Source organism: Anopheles funestus, chromosome 2RL (assembly GCF_943734845.2).
Source record: "Anopheles funestus chromosome 2RL, idAnoFuneDA-416_04, whole genome shotgun sequence".
Taxonomy (NCBI): domain Eukaryota; kingdom Metazoa; phylum Arthropoda; class Insecta; order Diptera; family Culicidae; genus Anopheles; species Anopheles funestus.
The window spans coordinates 11,253,919-11,273,798 of NC_064598.1; the positions used below are offsets into that span (position 1 = coordinate 11,253,919).

Below are 19,880 nucleotides of genomic sequence, written 5' to 3' on the forward strand. Positions count from 1 at the left end.
AGGGGCCTTTGAAAACTCATTCATTAGCTTAATTTTATTTTAACAACTATTTTAAGCGAATAACATGTTCACGCAAGTTGCTAAAACATTAAAAAACTGATAATCTGCTCTTAAATCTTGGTCTCAAATGTCACATTCTCATCTGACATAATGTGTGACATCCGAGAATGGTGTAACCTTGTCTGTACGAGCCTGTTTTGCCAGGAATAAAAAATACCCTTCAGCAATTCGTCAGCAAAGTGAAAAAACCTGCTGCGTGCTTAACAATTCGTGAAATTTCGTTGTTGTTTTTGTTCTAATTTACACAAACCATGCCTAAAAACCTGCGTAATGGCAATTTTCGTGGCCGCGGTGGTCGCAATTATGGTGGCGATCGGTTTTACGACAACAGTAAGTGCAAGGAAGCGATTTTTGCTCGACGCCGCCATTTTGGTGCTCGCTTCCCCATTGGAAAGCATGGAGAACTGCAAGCAATGATTGGTCTTTGTTTATGTTAGGTTCCGATATAGGTCCAAACCATGGGCACGACGATCGCACTGAGCGTGGTGGCGAATGGAATGATAGAAACAGGAACGACCGCAACATGACTAACGTGCAACGGCGTGTTAGCTTCAAGCCCTTCAACGGGGGCCGTGGCAAGGGGCGCATCACCGAGAATCAGATGCGCGCCCATATCAATGACGACGACGAAGCGATGGGTGGTGATACCTTCGACAGTGGCAATCCTCGCGTGCGTATGAACAATCGTAACTTCGATCGTCAACGGCGTAGCGGATCTCCAATACCGCGGGGAATGAATAGTGACAGAAACCTGTCCAAAAAGCTGATGAAAGGCGCACAAACATCCTGGTACGAGGTGAAGATACCGTACGGACACAAATACGAGAAGAACTTTATCCTCCGTTCGATTCAGCAAGCGATCAGCCCCCAGGTGTTCATTCCGCTATACTACAAAGCGAACGATTTCCATGCATCATTCTTCGTGGAGGACTACAAAGTGGCAAGCTCCATCTTGCAGGCTAGCCGTACTATTGAGACACCCGATGGGCGGCGATTAACGTTAAACGTGCGCAATAACCAACCGCCGACGCAGATGAACGACCAGCTAAAAATGCGCATGAAGCAAGCAATGGAAAAGCGATACAATCCCGTTACCAAGGCGTTAGATTTGCACAAGTTCCATGCCGACCCCGATCTGAGTGATATGTTCTGCGCATTAGCTCGTGCACAGATTATGCTGGCGGCTGTTGATATTATTGCGGAACACATTCCCGCACTGGAAGCGCTAAATTTGAACGAAAACAGACTGTACATGTTGGACCATTTGAAATCCATGGCTACAAAGTTGCCTCATTTAAAAATTCTTCATCTGGCTAAAAATCGGGTAAGTCTAAAGAATGTTACTGGCCCGGTGGTTCCAATATATTGTTTTACTAACGCACACCTTATGCGGTCCCGCAGATACCCTACCTTAGCACGCTGGACAGTTTAAAAAATCTGAAACTAGTAGAGCTGAATCTGGAGGACAATCCGTTGCGGAAACAATTCGACGATAATACGGCTTATATCAGGTATATCAATGCGTGCGGGGTTACGTGAACGAGTTATGTTGTCTTATATTTGACAGAAATCGTGCGTCATGGAACTGACCATCAAGTGTTCCTCCCTGTATAACACATTCATCGTGTTGGTGTTGTGTTGGTGTTACCCGTTCAATATAAGAACCTGGACGGATGATGCCTAAATGTTCGTCCGACGGGGCGTAGCAGAGCGGCGAACAGGAGACACTGGTTTGGGAACGAAACGCAATTCTGTAGTGGGAGGTGTGCATGTCGGAAGTTGAAAACATTGGACATTTGGTCATTTAGAAACAGGAAGTTGAAGATACTTTGAAGATAGATCCAAACTGTATCAAAGGGTTTCAATTCTTTGCCATTCTTCTATAATTAACGACAAACCCATAAGTTATCTGTATCGATTTACTAAAAAAAATCAATGGCATTTAGAAACTTTTTAACCATTTCCGACACCTTTTAATTCTATTTGGCGCCAAACGTAAAACAACAACAAGTATTGTGTTTAAAAGCGTTTTTAAAATCATGCCTTTTTCCTAACGTTGTTTTGAGATTGAAAACAAATGTCTAAACTCCGTTCGATTGATTGTTTATGTTCGGAAGAAATGGCCAATTTCGAATCAAGCGTAACAGGCATTGTCATTTGTAGGAAGTAGATCACAGTTAGATTGGAAACGATCGGTTTTCGGTGACGTTTCTTTTTTTAATTGTACCATTTCATTCGTCTTGAGATTTGTTAAAAACCGTAAGTTAATTGGAAACAGCATTGAAGAGAATAGAGTAGATTAACATAATGTATGATCGTTTCGTAAAGAGATTGGTGCGATAGGCTCTTTACTCTTGTGTTACTATCGTAATTCTAACTGTCTAAACGATTTGTCAGAATATATAAGAGTTCCTATGCTTTATACAGCACCGCAAGCAACTGATGTTGCGATATACATAGAAACAGGCATACCTGCGTGCCACGGAAGTAATCTCAAACCACTCGCCTAAGGTGAATTAACGAACAAAACCACAAAATCACATACATTCAACGGATCGGAACAATGGTCCTGGAGGATATGTATGGCATACAGCCTTCCAGTTATCCTGACCAAATGGATTGTTATGATCCTACCCCCACTACTGTTCGTTAACTTGAGTGAGCCATCGGATGGAATGGAGCATTCCCAAAAGCACATCACAGTGATTAGTATGTGTATCAGCAATCGAAGGGAATGTGTAGCAAGAACTGTACCGAGTGCTTCTCGTACAACTATTCAAAGCACATTGCAATCAACATATGCTCTGCGTGTATGTCACATCTGTCGTCGATCGTCGTGTACGGTGTAAATGAAAGTCCAACGATACAAACTATAACTTGCAATGCAAGACGTATATGAAGGGTGTCTGTACTGTTCTTATTGTACTTATTGGAACTCAATTGTTTTGACAAAGCGAAATTCAATCTTTAACCAGCTCCAGAAAAGGTTCTAGAGTAGAGCACGCAACAATCTCTGTTTGTTAGTTTGTATGAACTCTGTATTTCATCAGAGAAAAGATGCATATTCCAGTTAACTAGAAAAGGTTTAACCACTAAACAACGTTTCAAGACGATCCGGGAGTTCGAATTGCGCAATAGAGATCGTCTAAATAGACAGAATATCGTTGCCATCTTGCTGTGTCGCTCGTACAAGGACAATTTTGCTAACGCTTTATCTTTAATAAGAAAATTCCTAACGAAAATGGCAACACGCTGTGGCCATTCTACCGGCATAGAAATGAATCGAACGCTTCACCCAACGAATGTGCTGCTGCCACGTGCATTGTAATGTATAATATTAATCTTGTACTGTTTATTTATAGTGAAGTGCGTAAAAGATTCCCCAAGGTGATAAAGCTGGTAAGTATTGATGAGTTTACCCTAGTGAACGTGATCAGTGTGTAATGTTAAATTTTTTCTTTGCTTTATTTAGGATAATTTCGAATTACCGCCACCAATCAGCTTTGATATACCGGAAGATGATATGAAACTTCCGGAGGCCAAGGCCTCGTTCCTATGCGATGCGAATGGTTCCGATATTGTTCGGCAATTTTTAGAACAATATTACGCGATTTACGACTCCGATAATAGACAACCACTGCTCGAAGCGTACCACGAGCATGTCATGTTTTCGCATACCGTCAATACATCACATCAAACGAATCAACAAAAGTAAGTAAAATTGCTTGATAAACAAAAACAAATTCTTCAATTGTGGTATTGTCCCTTAGGATGAGTGTGTATCTATCGGGGCAACGTAACATAAAGCATAAAACGGATCTCGACTCTCGTTGCCGGCTTTTAAAGCAAGGGAGACTACAAGTCGTATCGCATCTTTCGTCACTACCGCTAACCAAACACGATTTGCCGACGTTCGCAGTGGACCTAACGCTGTTCACAGTAAGTTTGGCAATTGTTTGCCTACATCTGGTACAATTCCGAACGATTACCTAACAACTATGTTTGTATGTTATTTCCGTTCCGTACAGCCCCACATGTTGCAGCTAACCGTCAATGGTACGTTTAAGGAACGGAAGGGAGACGCGAGTTCGGATTTGCTACGATCATTTCAACGGACGTTTGTAATAGTGCCGGCAAATGGTGGCTTCTGCATACGCAACGAGATGATACACATTAACATCGCAACACGTCTGCAAGAGGAGAAGTGCTTCAAACCAGTGAACAGCGCAGCAATGGCACAAACCGTGGCGACACCTGCACCGGTCGCTGTCCCTACAATAGCTGCCGTTCCAATGGTACCAGATGATAATACCAAGCTGCAAATGATACAAGCACTATCCGTACAGACCAAAATGACTACCGAATGGAGCAAAATGTGTCTGCAGGAAAACAACTGGGACTATCAACGGGCAGAGTTTTCTTTCGCTGAGCTACACAAACAGAATCGAATACCACCGGAAGCGTTCATCACGAATTGATCCTGTTTTTTTAGGCGAGTTGAGCAGTGTTTTCGTATTAGATTGTAAGCTTCTATCTCACACCCGATCAGATCAAGTTTAATTGGCTACTGAAACTGTTTCATTTTCGTATGATATCGTTTCGATTTTTCATTTTCTGTTTACAAACGCAAAATGGCCGTTTAGCAAATATTCGTTTAATTATAATCATGAAAAAGAGAATTGTCTGTAGATGCAGACACTCTTCTGTACAAAACACTACCGTGTCATGGGACAGTTTATATGTTGCTATATTGCTTTTTTTATAGTACAGTGCGCTATGAAGTGAAAAATCCCTTTCGGTAATCACTATATAGACGAAATCACTTCTTTTATGTTGTACGTAATCGGGAAACAAAAATAGTTTCTGCTTTGTTCTAAACAATGCTCAATGTGTGAAATGATAGCAAAGCAGAGGGAATACTACTTATTATAATAATTATGTAATGATCATCCATCTCGCAGCCAGCGTTAAAAAGTTAATTACAATTTTGTGATGTAATGGAGAAGTAAAGTGGACGGGTTTGGCAAATAGTTCAATTCACCATTTCAAAAATCTCGTGTTGCATATGAAATACATGAATGTACATCATGCAGTTTCTACTGCATGAATGAAGAAAGGATAATTTTTTTATATAGTCAATACAGCCAACCATATTAGTTCTGCGGTTTATAGTTTTATTTAGTTTCATAAGTTAACATAATCGCGTAATAAATGACGAAAAATCGTGAAGGGTTTGTGAGTTTAGGGTCATTTTGACTTACTTTATGCAAAACTGTAACACCTTCTTTAGCTTAGTTTTCAAAGCTCTCAGTAGTGTTCTATTCAACAGGCATTTCTATTGTTGTAAAACTGTACAGTCTTAAAAGAACATGAAACGAATGCTGAAAATAAATAGTGCTACTTATCATGTACCTAATGATACAAACCGAAAATAATTATTATTTCTTTATTAATGTGAATTGTTTTAGAAAGAAATAAGTATTCGGAAAAATAAAATATCGTTGAAGTGTTAACGTACATACATTTTCTAAATTGCTGAATGCGTGAGGATTTTGAAGAAAATAAATTCTAGCCTGCAATCAGCGTGACTAAAAACTAAATAACTTTCTAGTTTATAATTTTTATTTTGCAGAAATACGCAGCATCCATTACAATTTTATATGAAATGTAGTTTAAAAATTATCAGAAAACCGAGAGCCCTTAAAGTTGCAGCTACTACTCAATAGATGGCGCCACAGAAAACAACCAAAAATTTATTTTAGCCATCGGTGGTTCATTTTCATTTTCATAAATTCTTCTCATTTGCAGGTGTGCAAATGAAAAATGACTAAACAACAAATTGTTTAAATAAAAACACTTTTATATTTATATATATTGAGTAAGTTTTTCCACCCAACAACAACCGATTATTATACAAATAACAAAACAAGATAGGGCACTAGAGATGCTGTAATGTATTTGATGTATTTGATTTCGGGTAGAAAATTAGTATCGGTAATACTTGTATTTGATTGTATTTGTTTATATTTGTTAATTGTTCGCGTTCCACATTAAAAAAATATCATCGCTGGTCGAATACTGTAAGTGAAATAACATTGGTTGATGCAAACCATTGATAAATACGTGTTAATGATAAGCACTCGCTAATAAAAGCGGAGGCAGCACCGCAATCAACCTGTCACGGAAAAAGGGCGTACCCAAATGTGATTTCAATGCTTAATTTTAATCAATTTAGCCAAAAATACACTTCTAAATACTTGTGGTTCCATGCCGTAATAATGAGTCGTTTAGTGAATTGAAAGAATACAACGAACTTCGAACATATTACATTAAAATTTTCAATTAAAAATCGACTCCGGCGGTGTTTGTTTTTATGTCCCCTCGAAAGAATTTCGACCATTGCCATACTGATAGAGTGATTTAATTAACGCCTTAACCTGCTGATCGATTTGTAACATAATTTATTGTTCACCTAATAAAACAAAAAGTCCTTTCTCGGTGTATAACGCACTGCCTAACTGCAGGCGTGATTGCGATTGAACTCCATTTCGGTTAACTGCAACAAATTTCTATTTGTCTCGTCTCGGATAACGCACCTGCGCACCTGTGAGACGCACACAAGCACCTAGGGCGCAAATTGGGTTGGTTAAGTTGCGCGTATGATTAGTTCAATCAATTCTTTTGCTACCGTCCATATCAGCGGTCAGATTTGGGACACCACATTTCATATTTCCTGAACGCAGAGTCGTTAGTTAACATAGGTTTAATCAATGCCGGCCAAACGTCAGCAAGTGATACGCAGATGATAAGATTATAAACGTTGAACAGTGGAATATAGGTTTAAATTGCAAACGTTGTTCATTAAAGTACAGTAACGTGATTTGCAGTGCCCTAAGTGACTAGAAAAGTTTCGTCGCTGAAAAAGGATTGTACGTGTTGTATATTAGTAGTTCACAGTGGATCGGGATCATTCATTGTGCATAGTGCTCTGTAAGAATCCTGTAAGAATAAAAATGTCCGTAGCTGTGAAAAAATATTCCAACTTCTTCGTTCGTGTAAGAATGATCGCATTTTATAATACGTTGCCGATAAGTGTAATGATTGGAACCGTTCTGTCGAATTTAGGATGCCGCACGAAACTTAGAGTTGGAAGACTTCGATACATTCATCAAAGTCCTTCAGAAAGGTGTTGACGTAAATCAGCGCACAGAAGGCATGAGATACTCGGTGTTTGAACTTGCATGCAAAACTCCAGGAAAGAAGAAGTTTATCCAAACGTGTCTCAAACGTGGCGCTCTTGTTACAGAGGTATGTAAGAATGCAGTTCAGATCATTATACTAGATGTGAAGGATGAGACGCGTGTTAAGGGCTATTTTGGCCATTGATCAAGCCTCGTGTAAAATGTACTCTACAATTTGAAACCAACGCTTCGATGCGGCTATAAACATTCGCTCAAAGAGTAATTGAAGTGCATATTTCTGAACATAGGCGCATCCAACGTAACTGCTTTTATCTTACTTCATATACTGACGGGATTAGGCATTCTACATGTTATTTTCATTCTGTTACACGTAACAAAACCGATTAAAACTATGCATCATAATTACAATATTTGTAGTGTACGATGTTATAATTTAGATATGAGGAGAATCTATTTCAAAATAATTATAATAGTTACAATAATTACAATACTCCATTATGATGTTGATGAATTGTAGAAAATGGGAGCCTCACTTTATGGCAAATGAAAGTCTGGTACCTAGTTTATCTAATCTTTCCCAATAATTATCAACCGCAAGCAAGTGTATTGCGAAACACCGAAGGCGTGGTTAAAGTATTTCTTTCTTTACATCAATAGGTAATGTTACCACAAATTGTGACGCTCGAAAATCACATGTAGATGTACTATAACATACATGCATGTTTGTTATATATCAAACTAGCTTTATATTGAACAAAATATTGTAAGTGCAAAACAAATCACCTTCAAAAAGCTTTTTGTCCTATTGGCCTATTGCTTATCTTAGGTTCTGAGGTTTAGACTATCTTAGACTCTACGATATTTTTGTTACTTGAAGGATTAAACGATAATCCGCTGATATCAATATGCCGTTTCACTCTCGCAGACGAAATCGTGCATCTGTAGTTATGAGTCAACATAGAAGCAAAATATTTCACATTACCAACAAGTACAATATTGCAATATGGCGAAGTCAGTGCCGGAATCTCTCGGAGACCCTAAGCGTAATGGCTGTTATGGGCCCAAAATTAAAGATGGTCACGCAGTCTACACACTTAAAACAACGAAAAATTTACTTAGAAAAGGGGTTCGATTTATGTTCCACATCGAGTGTGCTAACCGTTCTTCTGCTGCCAATATTCTCAAACTGGTAAATACTGGTTTACTTAAAAGGTGTGCTGTTGTATTTATTTTTCTTCAATTGAATTCTTTAAGAATAACATAAAATTCCTCTTAGCCTTGGGTTCATAACGTTCTAGGACGTGTCCTATATCAGATAATTATTTTGTTGGCTATGACATATGGTAGACACGAGACTATGGACCAGGAAAATATGGGATCTTTCAAAACAATGTACTTATAGTAATTTCGCTTAAGTTTGACGTAAACCTATCAGTAACTTTTTTTTATTTGTTGCTTGCACAGAAAAATCCCGAAACCAACGAATATCCCATTCATCTAGCGGCTCGGTCCTTCGATAGTGACAATCTTTCGCAGCTGCTTGAAATTCAGGGAATCTATGTCGATCAGAAATTCGAGGATCGTACTGCGCTGTATTTGTTGTTTGATCAGATCGATAGTAATAACTGGAGCAAAGTGTTTGAGTGTATCAAATTGTTGCTCGAAAAGCGCGCCAACATAAACGCAACAGATGAAAACAGTGTGTCACCTATAGCACTGTTAGTGACGCGTGGGAACGAGGACTGGCGGAAAGAAATACTGGAATATTGTCTACAAAATTACTGCGTCAACGTAGACTTTCGCCGGAAACAGGCACGAAAAGCAATCGAGAAACATTTTCCGCGTACTGTGATTCCAAACATCGACATGGAAAAGGTGACGGTGGAAGTGCTCCGGAACAAACTAGCAGCTGGTACGGAGGATGATTTTCTCACAGCATATGAGAAATACATTCAGCAAAGCGAAGATAACGTGCTGCGAGAACAAGATTGTGCCGAGCTTTTATCTTTGGCAGTGTACCGGGCGAAGCTGTCGGCTGCTCAGAAGCTCATTGAAGGAAAAATAGAGAATGGCAAATTTGTGGGCGAAATTTCACTGCTTTCCGGACTGCTGGCCAAGTGTTGTAATGGTGGCAATGTTCCAATGCTTGAATGGTTGCTTAAAATCATTCCGGATCATGCGGTAGCGGTGATAAACGAAGATCCACTACTTTCGTTGCTTGTGAAGCAGATCGACGTATACAAGGATAAGAACAAGTGTCCGTTCTTCAAAAGCATGGGAATTCTGTTGAACGATCCGCGCACGAATATCAACAAAATAGATGTGAAAAAGTATACTGCGATGCATTACGCTGTGAAGTATAAGATTGATCATGCTCAGGAGCTGTTGCTTGCCAAAGGTGCCTACATCGGTGGCGAGGATCTATTTGGAGAATCATCGATCAGCGAGATGGATTCGTACCTGTTGGAGAAACATTTGGACTCATGTGTGACGAGTAACGATTGCGAACCAAGCGACAATGATTACAAAATGATAATTGATTACTCTAACTTTGTACCACCTGGCCAGGTAACGAGTAACGATGAGATGAGGCCTATTGTACAGATAGCACAAACAGATAACAAAAAGCATCTGCTTTGGCATCCGGTGATATCGAGCATATTATTGTTAAAGTGGCTAAACTTAATCCGCTTAATCTTTATGAATTTGTTGCTTTCGTGTATATTCACCTTCTCGATCACGACTTACATTGTGTTCTACTTTGGCCAAGACCATACACCTTCAAGATCGATATTTTACTATGCCGCTACGTTCGGCTGGCTGTACATAACAGGACGCGAATCGATCCTGTTTTTGCTGAATAGCCGGGTGTATGTACGAACGTTAGAGAACCTAATCGAACTGCTGCTCATCATTGCATCCGGAGTAGTGTTATTATGTGGATCGAGTGATGGGATATATTCTTACATCGCGATCGGTACTATCCTTTTATTGGGACTAGAATTTACGATGCAAGTTGGAATGCTCCCAGTAGATTCCATTTCCACAAACATGATTACGTTAAAGACGGTGTCAGTAAACTTTCTTAAATGCTTGGCAATGAACTCGATATTATTGCTTTCCTTTGCGTTCGGTTTCTACACGGTGTTCCGGATAGCTAACGTTAATGGACACATTGAGAATGATGCTGAGCGGTTCAATCAGTTTCGGGAAATGAAACTTGCAGTACTGAAAACGGTTGTTATGTTGACCGGTAAGTAGAATAGAGCTTCATCTACCTGATGTACTAGATATACTAAATGTTGCAACCGCGAATCATGTTCCATTCCATATAATCCATTACATACTTATTTATCCCGCGCTATAACCGCTTCACGGTCTTAATCTTGCTGCAAGAGTTCTCTAAATGGTCATTTAGCTAATAGGTAATATCCCTATTTTCATCTGTACTGTATTGCCTCATGCTTTTCCGACGGTCTCATCAACTTTGTTCTACTTTGTTCTTCCACACAAACGTGGCCTGAAATCCTTCGCAGCACTTTCCTCACAATCGGGGCTATGAGAGTTTCATCAGTTTTCGGATAATCCATTAGTTTGCATATTATTACTTAGTTTTAAAACTTTTTATATTTCCGATAGGTGAATTTGACGCTGCAAGCATTCAGTATGATACATCTGGGATTATTTACATCTTGTTTTTCCTGTTTGTGTTCTTGGTGGCGATCGTTATAAACAATCTAATGAGTGCACTTGCTGTGAGCGATACTATGGTCGGTAACGTCATTACTAAATAAACCACTACATACTTAGAGACATTAATTTTCTTTTTTGACCACATCAAACACAGGCCATTCAGTCGGAATCAGAAATTATCGCTATTACCAAAATGGTGTTCGTCATCTGCAGACATGAAAACACTATAAAGGCATTAAATTCTTATCAGTTCATGTAAGTGGTTAAAATATGCTATTGAAATGTGATACTTTATACAACTCAAGTTTTTTTTTACAATGTTTTCTATCATCCCTTTCTTAGAGCTAAATACTTATCGTGGTTGATACCATCAAACAGTTTGCAGCTTTTTCCCAGCAGGGAACCAATAAAGGAAATCGCCCTACGAATGTCTCCATTCATCAAAATGGAATATAAAACACAGTCAATGGAAAACCCAAATATTGAAACTGTAGAAAATGGCCCGGAGAGAGAACTGCTGGGAAACCAAGTTTTAAATGAGCGTTACTATACGCAAAGCACAAATAACTTCTTTTTCAAGTATTTCGATGTGATGTTATATAAAATCGTGAAAACTTCAACCCAAATTCTACGTTCACGCCAGAAACCCGACGATCCGATCGCGCCGTATCAATCACAGTTGGAGGAGCTGATAAGAATTGTGACACAGCTGAACATGGAACTTAGGCTGGAGTCTCGGTTGCGTCGCATGCGATTTCGTCGCAATGCGAATCGCAAGTGCAGTCACTGTTCATGCGATTCGCATTACGATTTTTGTGTGAGACAAATTTCTTCATAGAGTAGTTAAATAAAATCTGCTAGTTAATAAACCATGCTGGTTTACGTTATTTGTGACCTCTTTAGTAAAAATACGATGAGTTTAAAATAAATTCAAGTTGACAGATGGCGTCGCATGCGACGACCCGACGGAATTAAAATTTGTTGATTCCATCGTACGACGAAATCGTACGTCCGACGTTATCCGTCAAATCCCATACCAAATTTTGACAGCACGTTCGATTAAATCGCATGCGACGCAACCGAGACTCCAGCCTTAAAAGTGAATAGCTTAAATGCATAGCTCTGTGTGTGAGGTGCAGACGATAACAAAGGACAACTAAGTAAATTGAATGTCAGTTAAATTGTTATTTTAGTTTAATAAATGTTGTGCTTAAGTGCGCATGTAATCAGACAATTCCCATAAATCCAGTCTCCAACTTTAAAAAAGCATTCTATTAAAAATAAGTGCAGAACAATACTACATATCTGTATTGCTATCCATACATGTCCATGTAATGTGTAATTTAATTAACTCTTTCGTTTATTAGTTTATTTGAAGCCATGTTTACTCAACAAAAATCGTTAGAATTCAATATTGTCTAGAAGATTACATATTGTTGCCTCGTAAAAGATTCATTCCATTATGATTCAAATTAAATTTGAATTCGTACATTTCGCCATTTTTCCTAACCACTTGTTGGCGATTCATCGTGTGTAAAATATTACCTACTGTTAGGCGCAAACCAAACGCCACATTGTCTGTCGTACACTTCCTGTACCGGCATGCTTTACGAAGGACAAATCCTTTTCTTCACCATACGGATCTGAAAGGCAATTCCGGGGATATTTTTACTCTTCCCACTTCATAATTCAAAACAACTTTCAAAGCAAAATGATTTGACCTTTTGATGCAGGTAAATTAATTGATGCCATTTGATTGTGTAAATTGACGAGGGTGACTCATCATCGAACTGGATTTACAGTGAACGTTACCAGAATCAGCGAGATCTCCATTCTCCCCGTACAATGGAGAACGGTGACGTAAACATACAGATGAAAGAAATGTTTATCAAGTGAAAGATCCCATCCGGTGAAACGGCTCGAAAGCGATGCATGTGTTGGTCTTGGCAGACCAACGAAAAAAAAAATGAAGATATAAATTAACAAAACGGGAAACAAAACGAACGTGCTCGTGGACCGATCGCCAACGTTTTGGTGTGTGTTAGTTTTATCTCGCGCCGTTAGTTGACAAGTCGCGCTGGAGTCATGACGCAGCATCCGATGATACTCACGCAACGAAACTGGACAAACGACTTTTTTCTTCTTTTTTTTTTTGATTCAACGACACCGGGAAAAGCGACCAGTTAAATCCATTGAATCCGTACTCGACCGCTAATCGATGCATTTACTCGGTATGTTGGTCTCTCCGATGGATAGTATGAGCACAATCGAACAGCGTGGTGCACGCACACATGGGCGCCAGTGTCTGTCGCGGGTCACATTTCCAAGCGCTCCTCATATGGGCGCAGATTGGTGGAGTTAGTTGGTTCGTTGGATACGAGCGTATATTCGACTGGTGGCCGTTCAGATAGGAGCAGCGTTTTCTACGCCTGCTGAAGTATTAATTGTTCCGAGTGCAAATCTAGAAGCATTCTAGACTTAATCCGCGAAAGGTGTGAAATACAAGTGAATCCTTTTCATGTGAAACGACTTCAACTAGATTAAGCTTAATAATAAGCGAGTAAAAATCACGTTAAAATAATGAGCAAAGCGCTGTTGCGTTGCTGCGATCGTGTCCAAGTAGTGGTGTCGGGTGCCTATGGAAGTCTCATAAAATTGAGTGGACCGTGTCCACATATGGCACATCGCGTGAACGGCTCCTTTCTAGTCGCGTCGCTACCAAGTGTCGTCTGAGCTTCACCGTGCATGCTAGTGCCCCCCTAAAAACAGTCATCGTCCAACTGTGTTTTGTGCCTATACCGTTCAAAACATCGGAAGTCGTTCCGGTGTCGTGCCCTGACGGTGTCATTTATCGACGGCTAGCATAAATTTTCTGTTATTTGCTTCGTGATTCTTCCGGCCTACAGCAACATGGGTTCCCAAAAGTTCCAACATTTGAGCCTCACCAGTCCCCAAGTAAGGCTAATTGCACGGTCAGCAAATTTCGGCTGTACATCCAATCCAGATACAACCAAGAGTATGATCGTTTTGCAAACTTTGTTCCATTTTAGCTGTCCCTTGGTGCAAGTTTTAATGCAAACGATTTGTCGGAATTCAGCCGAGCACTACTGAACGGGGCTAATGTGAATCTGCGCGATCGTGACTCCGATTATTCGGTGTTTGAATTAGCATGCAAAACTCCCGGGAAGAACCACTTCATCCGAGCCTGTCTGAATCACGGCGCACTTGTAAAAGAGGTACGTAGGTGGGTGGATTTGACATGAGGTCATTTTAATTTTATGATTGGTAAATACTCAAAGTGTGATACATTGCGGCTGGTTCACTTTGGAGATCATTTCTCGTGCTTCAAGTGGTGTTGGGTGTGGTAAAATGTTGGCCATTGGCCATTGACTTTAGAAAATCGACTGTGTTTGTAGCGAAGCGTTAAGTAAACATTAATATCTACGCCAAGTATGTGGTTCGGAACAGCTGTAAACATTTGCTTTAAAGCTACCAGAGCAGCTAAAGCGCCCGTTTGATCATGAGAGGCCTCGCCATTGTTATTAGTTTAGGCGAATGCTTCAAAACGTGATAATTATTAATTACCAATCTCGCTTCGGATTCGGTGTTTATCGAAGATATACCAAAAATAACAGAGTATCAAAATACCAAAAAATAAACGAAACATACCAGAGTTCAAAACTGAATAGATTCAATACTGAATGTAAAGTTATTCCATTTCAATTACTTACAACGCGTATACATAAATTAAAAAAACATTCATAGACGTTGTCTTTGTTACATTAAAGCCAGTCTGAACCACAAATGTTTTTAGTTTTTATATCGTTTAGAACGACCTGAAGTAAAACTATTGCTGGATACACAATTTTAAAAAAGTATGTTGAATTTTAATGGAAATGATCATTTCCGCATCACATTTCATATTTATACTTCAACGAAAATGCTGTTTAATACCAACAGTGAAGCAAGTTTTAAGCTATAGTCGACTAAACAAAATCTTTTCTTTCATTTCTATGCTACGTTGAAAATCAATATTCTTATGGCTTTGAACAGCACGATGAATTGGCAATACAAAGAACATTGCTTAGTTTCAGAAAAATATTGTCATCTTGTCACGATGTTTTCAGCTAGGTTTAATCGATAGCTAAGCTATTGTACTAAGGACACGTGGACTCCTGTCTTTTTTGGAAGGTTTGCATTCTTCTACAACATAACAAATGACTTAATTTGTGTTACTAGTATTAACATTAGAGAGACCCGATGTATATGCCGGGTGGTGTATGTGATAAACGGCGTCGGTTCCATACCATAGAGGAACGGGTATCAAATCCCATCCGGACCGTCCCCTCGTAGCAAGGTTCCGCCGACTGTGTGGTAAAAATAAGTCTAGTAAGCCAGAAATGGCCGGTATGACCTCTAAGGTCTTTAAGCCAAGAAGAGAAAGAGATAGAGAGAATATTAACATCTCTCTCTTCTTGGCTTTGCCTTGCAGGTCATGCCGGCCATTTCTGGCATACTAGACTTATTTTACCACATAGCCGGATAGTCAGTCCTTGCTACGGGGCAACGGTCCGGATAGGATTTGAACCTAGTCCTGCTGTGAACCACCGGGCCCCTAATATTTAATAAGCTTTAATTCTAATATTTAATAGCTATTAACAATATTAACACCAATATCCGAAATAAGCATTTAAAAAAATCAGTTGCAATCAGTTTTTATTCATTTCATATATAACGGTCTGGCCTGATCAGTAATTCTACTGTAGCTTAGTGTTGCTGTTCCTTTACATGTTTTGTTCCCAACTTTATGTTAATGATTAAATTATGAAAATATAAAATTTCATAACTGAGTAATTTGAACAATCTATTTTATCATCAACGGACTATAATGAAGTGTCGAACGGATTGCCTTCTTTATAAGAAAAAAATACCGTTGTTGATAGTGAATAATAAATATTCTTAAAATAAAGATTATACGCACTAGGAACATTGTTTAGCTAATCCAGTAGCAGTTATTAAATTACGGGGGTTTTAATTTTTATACCACGTATGTCAACATTGGTTGACACACGGATAAGCGAGTCACGGCAGTTTTGTTCCTTGGGTGTTTATTGTATACCGGGAAGGGCTCATATATATACAAAACAACACCTGAAGGGCTTCGTTGCCATAGATACATTTGCAAACACGGTTCATGACAGAGTGGTTGTGTTTTTTTTTGATTTCAGAAAAATCCCGAAACCAACGAATATCCCATTCATCTGGCGGCTCTGTCATTCGATAGTGACAATCTTTCACAGCTGCTTGCAGTTCAGCGACTCTTTGTCGATCAGAAATTCGAAGATCGTACTGCGCTGTATTTGTTGTTCGAGCAGATCGACAGTGATAACTGGAAGGAAGTGTTTGAGTGTATCAAATTGTTGCTCAAACATCACGCCAACATAAACGCAACAGATGAAAACAGTGTGTCACCTATAGCGCTGCTAGTGACGCGTGGGAACGAGGCCTGGCGGAAAGAAATACTGGAATACTGTCTACAAAATTACTGCGTCAACGTAGACTTTCGCCGGAAACAGGCACGAAAAGCAATCGAGAAACATTTTCCGGATACTGTGATTCCTGACATCGACATGGAAAAGGTGACGGTGGAAGTGCTCCGGAACAAACTAGCAGCTGGTACGGAGGATGATTTTCTCACAGCATATGAGAAATACATCCAACAAAACGAAGGTCACGTGCTGCGAGAAGAAGATTGTGCCGAGCTTTTATCTGTGGCAGTGTACCGGGCGAAGCTGTCGGCTGCTCAGAAGCTCATTGAAGGAAAAATAGAGAATGGCAAATTTGTGGGCGAAATTTCACTGCTTTCCGGACTGCTGGCCAAGTGTTGTAATGGTGGCAATGTTCCAATGCTTGAATGGTTGCTCAAAATCATTCCGGATCATGCGGTAGCGGTAATAAACGAAGATCCACTACTTTCGTTGCTCGTGAAGCAGATCGACGTATACAAGGATAAGAACAAGTGTCCGTTCTTCAAAAGCATGGGAATTCTGTTGAACGATCCGCGCATGGAGATCGACAAGATAGATGTGAAAAAGTATACTGCGATGCATTACGCTGTGAAGTATAAGATTGATCATGCTCAGGAGCTGTTGCTTGCCAAAGGTGCCTTCATCGGTGGCGAGGATCTGTTTGGAGAATCACCGATCAGCGAGATGGATTCGTACCTGTTGGAGAAACATTTGGACTCGTGTGTGACGAGCAATGACCGTAAGCCGGGCGACGAAGACTACGAAGTGAGAATTAGTTTCTCAAACTTCATACCACCGGCATACAAACCGAACTACGAAAAGCCGGAACTGAGGCCGTTCAGTGGTTTACCGTACGAGGATGAAATGCAACCGATCGTACGGATGGCACAATCGTCCAGCACAAAGCGACTCCTTCGGCATCCGGTAGTATCGAGCATTTTGCTGCTAAAGTGGCTAAAGCTGATTTGCTTTTTCTACATCAATCTGGTGATTTGTACGCTGTTTTTCATATCCTTCACGATGTACGTCGTGTTCTGTTACGGACGAGAGGATGCCCCATTCAAGCAGTTCTTCTACTTCGTCTCGATTACCGGATGGATATATCTGATTGCACGAGAGTTGATCCAATTTTTGCTAAATATGCGCGTTTACATACGATCACTGGAAAATGGTATGGAAGTGCTGCTCATCATTGCATCCGGTGCGGTGCTGATGCGAGAATTTGCCGACGAAACACGCCGGGTAGCCTCAGCATGCGTTATTCTCCTGTCGGCGTTGGAGTTTACATTACTCGTCGGAACACTGCCCGTCCTATCCATCTCGACGCACATGGTTATGCTAAAAACGGTTTCGAAGAATTTTCTCAAATGCTTAGTTTTGTACTCGATAATATTGCTAGCGTTTGCGTTCAGTTTTTACACACTGTTCCGTGTAAACGGAAACGCCAAACCCGTTGATGCGAACACTGACGGTACGACACCCGGACAAGCTGATGAGGACGACGATCAGTTCAATCAGTTCGGGGAGGTTCCGCTTGCATTGATGAAAACAGCGGTAATGTTAACTGGTGAGTACATGTGAAATTGTGCGAGAAAGGGAAAACCCCTTGGTTTTGATTTGTTTGTAAATTGTTTTTTTTTTGCCTGCGATAAATCATAGCCCTCTTCGCAGAAGGTGTTCATGAGAACGCGCATATTAAATCGATATTGTTCGCGCGCTAGTGATGTAGCAGCGGGGTGTACGAAATTTTATAAATAGATCTCATTGTTAGATAGCAGCTAATGTGTTTATTACGCTTGCAGGAGAGTTTGAAGCGGCAAACATAAAATTCCAACAGTCGAGCTTGAGCTATGTCATCTTCGCACTCTTCCTGTTCTTTGTGTCGATCGTGCTGTTTAACCTAATGAATGGTCTTGCTGTCAGCGATACTACGGTAAGTTTTAAAAGGGCAAAGGAATGTTTTGTTAGGGGAAAAAACAACGTTGCTATGTTATTTCTGCAATGCTTTTTACAGACCATCAAAGCAGAATCGGAGATCATCGGCATTACACAGAAAGTGTTCCTCATTAACAAGTACGAAAATGCACTGAAGACATCAAAACCCATCCGTTGTGTGTAAGTGGGCTAAGTGATATACGTAGGAAGACATTATTTTATCGTTTGTCTCATTTCGCTTTTTTGTTTACCTTCAAAATTTAGAACTGAACGTTTGGCGTGGCTGTTCCCCTCGAACAGTTTGCAGCTGTTCTCGAGTAACGAACCACTGAAGTACATTGCGGTGAAGCCAAACCAATCGAATGCAATCATGATATCGTCCCTGGTGCCACGATATGCTCGCGACGTGGAGAAGGGTGATCTTGAGCTGGACAAAAAGTTGGAAGACGATCAGTTGCTGCTGCGTAACAGGAAGTATGGTACCGAATGTTGCATTATGCCGTGCTTAAACAATATGGATGGTAAAATAGTGAAATACGCACTGGAGATTCTTCACTCGCGCGTAGATAACGTCGGATCGGTCGAGTACCGTTTGTCCCGTATGGAGCAAAACGTGGAACGTATGGCACAGGAACAAACAGAACTCAGGAAGCTAATGCAATCGCTAGTTACCTCATTGCAATCGAAGTCGTAGGCTTTACGCAGGTATATTCTACCTTTCTGAGAGGCGAAATACGAGTTGCAGATTGATTAATAAGCTATGAAAGACACACACAAAAGCAGCATACATTATTTAAATGGCATTAGTGTTACTTTAAGATTGCACTCATCGTGCAAGCGAATATGAATCTTACCAACCAGTTTGATATATGCATTAAAGTATGGTTTACACGATTTATTGTTAATGTTAACGTTATATAAGCTTCTCTTGACGGCTATTTTCAATTGAAAGGAAAATCAGATCTGAATCTTTCATTATCACTGTGCCTTTTTGGGGATATAATATTAATCTAGAGTACTACGTTTAACATCGCATTTGTAAAATGTTTTAATGGAACACGTGTTTTATATGGGTATAAACAATTTTTTGAAATTTTGAAATGCACTGTTAATCGATTATCGAATTTTTGTAATATCGAAATAAACTGTTAACGATTTACAAATATCATACCGATGTACTTACAATATCACCGAGTGTAATTTTATATTATTATTGATAAATGAAGAAAGAAAGAGCCACGAGAACAAAACTACCAAAATAAAGGTGGTATTAACACATCAGCTTAGAGATTTCTATTGTAATTAAATTATGGTATTTTAAAATATTAAAATATTCAAATATTAAATAGAAACATAGGAAAAACCTATTACTACAAGGAAAACGAATGAACGTACACATCAGTCAACGTTCCAGGCTATTTTAAACGTTTGAGGAAAACATTTAAAAAAATACTTTTTAATA

General features: G+C 39.7%; 3 protein-coding genes across 3 annotated transcripts; all 3 read left to right on the top strand.

Moving 5' to 3' along the window:
- The first annotated feature begins 192 nt into the window (after nucleotides 1-192).
- On the top strand, nucleotides 193-5,495 carry LOC125765919 (nuclear RNA export factor 1-like). Its single transcript, XM_049431453.1, has 7 exons — nucleotides 193-390; nucleotides 498-1,384; nucleotides 1,462-1,571; nucleotides 3,423-3,459; nucleotides 3,533-3,771; nucleotides 3,831-3,999; nucleotides 4,089-5,495. The coding sequence occupies exons 1-7, from the start codon at nucleotides 312-314 to the stop codon at nucleotides 4,536-4,538; spliced, it is 1,971 nt and encodes a 656-aa protein (XP_049287410.1). The 5' UTR covers nucleotides 193-311; the 3' UTR covers nucleotides 4,539-5,495.
- Nucleotides 5,496-5,592: 97 nt separating this feature from the next.
- LOC125765998 (transient receptor potential cation channel protein painless-like) lies at nucleotides 5,593-11,975 on the top strand. The gene is made up of 5 exons (XM_049431572.1): nucleotides 5,593-7,368; nucleotides 8,727-10,515; nucleotides 10,902-11,032; nucleotides 11,110-11,210; nucleotides 11,298-11,975. Exons 1-5 carry the CDS (start codon nucleotides 7,276-7,278, stop codon nucleotides 11,791-11,793), a joined length of 2,610 nt encoding a protein of 869 aa, XP_049287529.1. The 5' UTR covers nucleotides 5,593-7,275; the 3' UTR covers nucleotides 11,794-11,975.
- A 1,150-nt stretch (nucleotides 11,976-13,125) lies between these two features.
- Nucleotides 13,126-19,586, top strand: LOC125765907 (transient receptor potential cation channel protein painless). Its single transcript, XM_049431431.1, has 6 exons — nucleotides 13,126-13,910; nucleotides 14,006-14,191; nucleotides 16,184-18,050; nucleotides 18,286-18,416; nucleotides 18,498-18,598; nucleotides 18,683-19,586. The coding sequence occupies exons 1-6, from the start codon at nucleotides 13,866-13,868 to the stop codon at nucleotides 19,110-19,112; spliced, it is 2,760 nt and encodes a 919-aa protein (XP_049287388.1). The 5' UTR covers nucleotides 13,126-13,865; the 3' UTR covers nucleotides 19,113-19,586.
- Nucleotides 19,587-19,880: the final 294 nt, after the last annotated feature.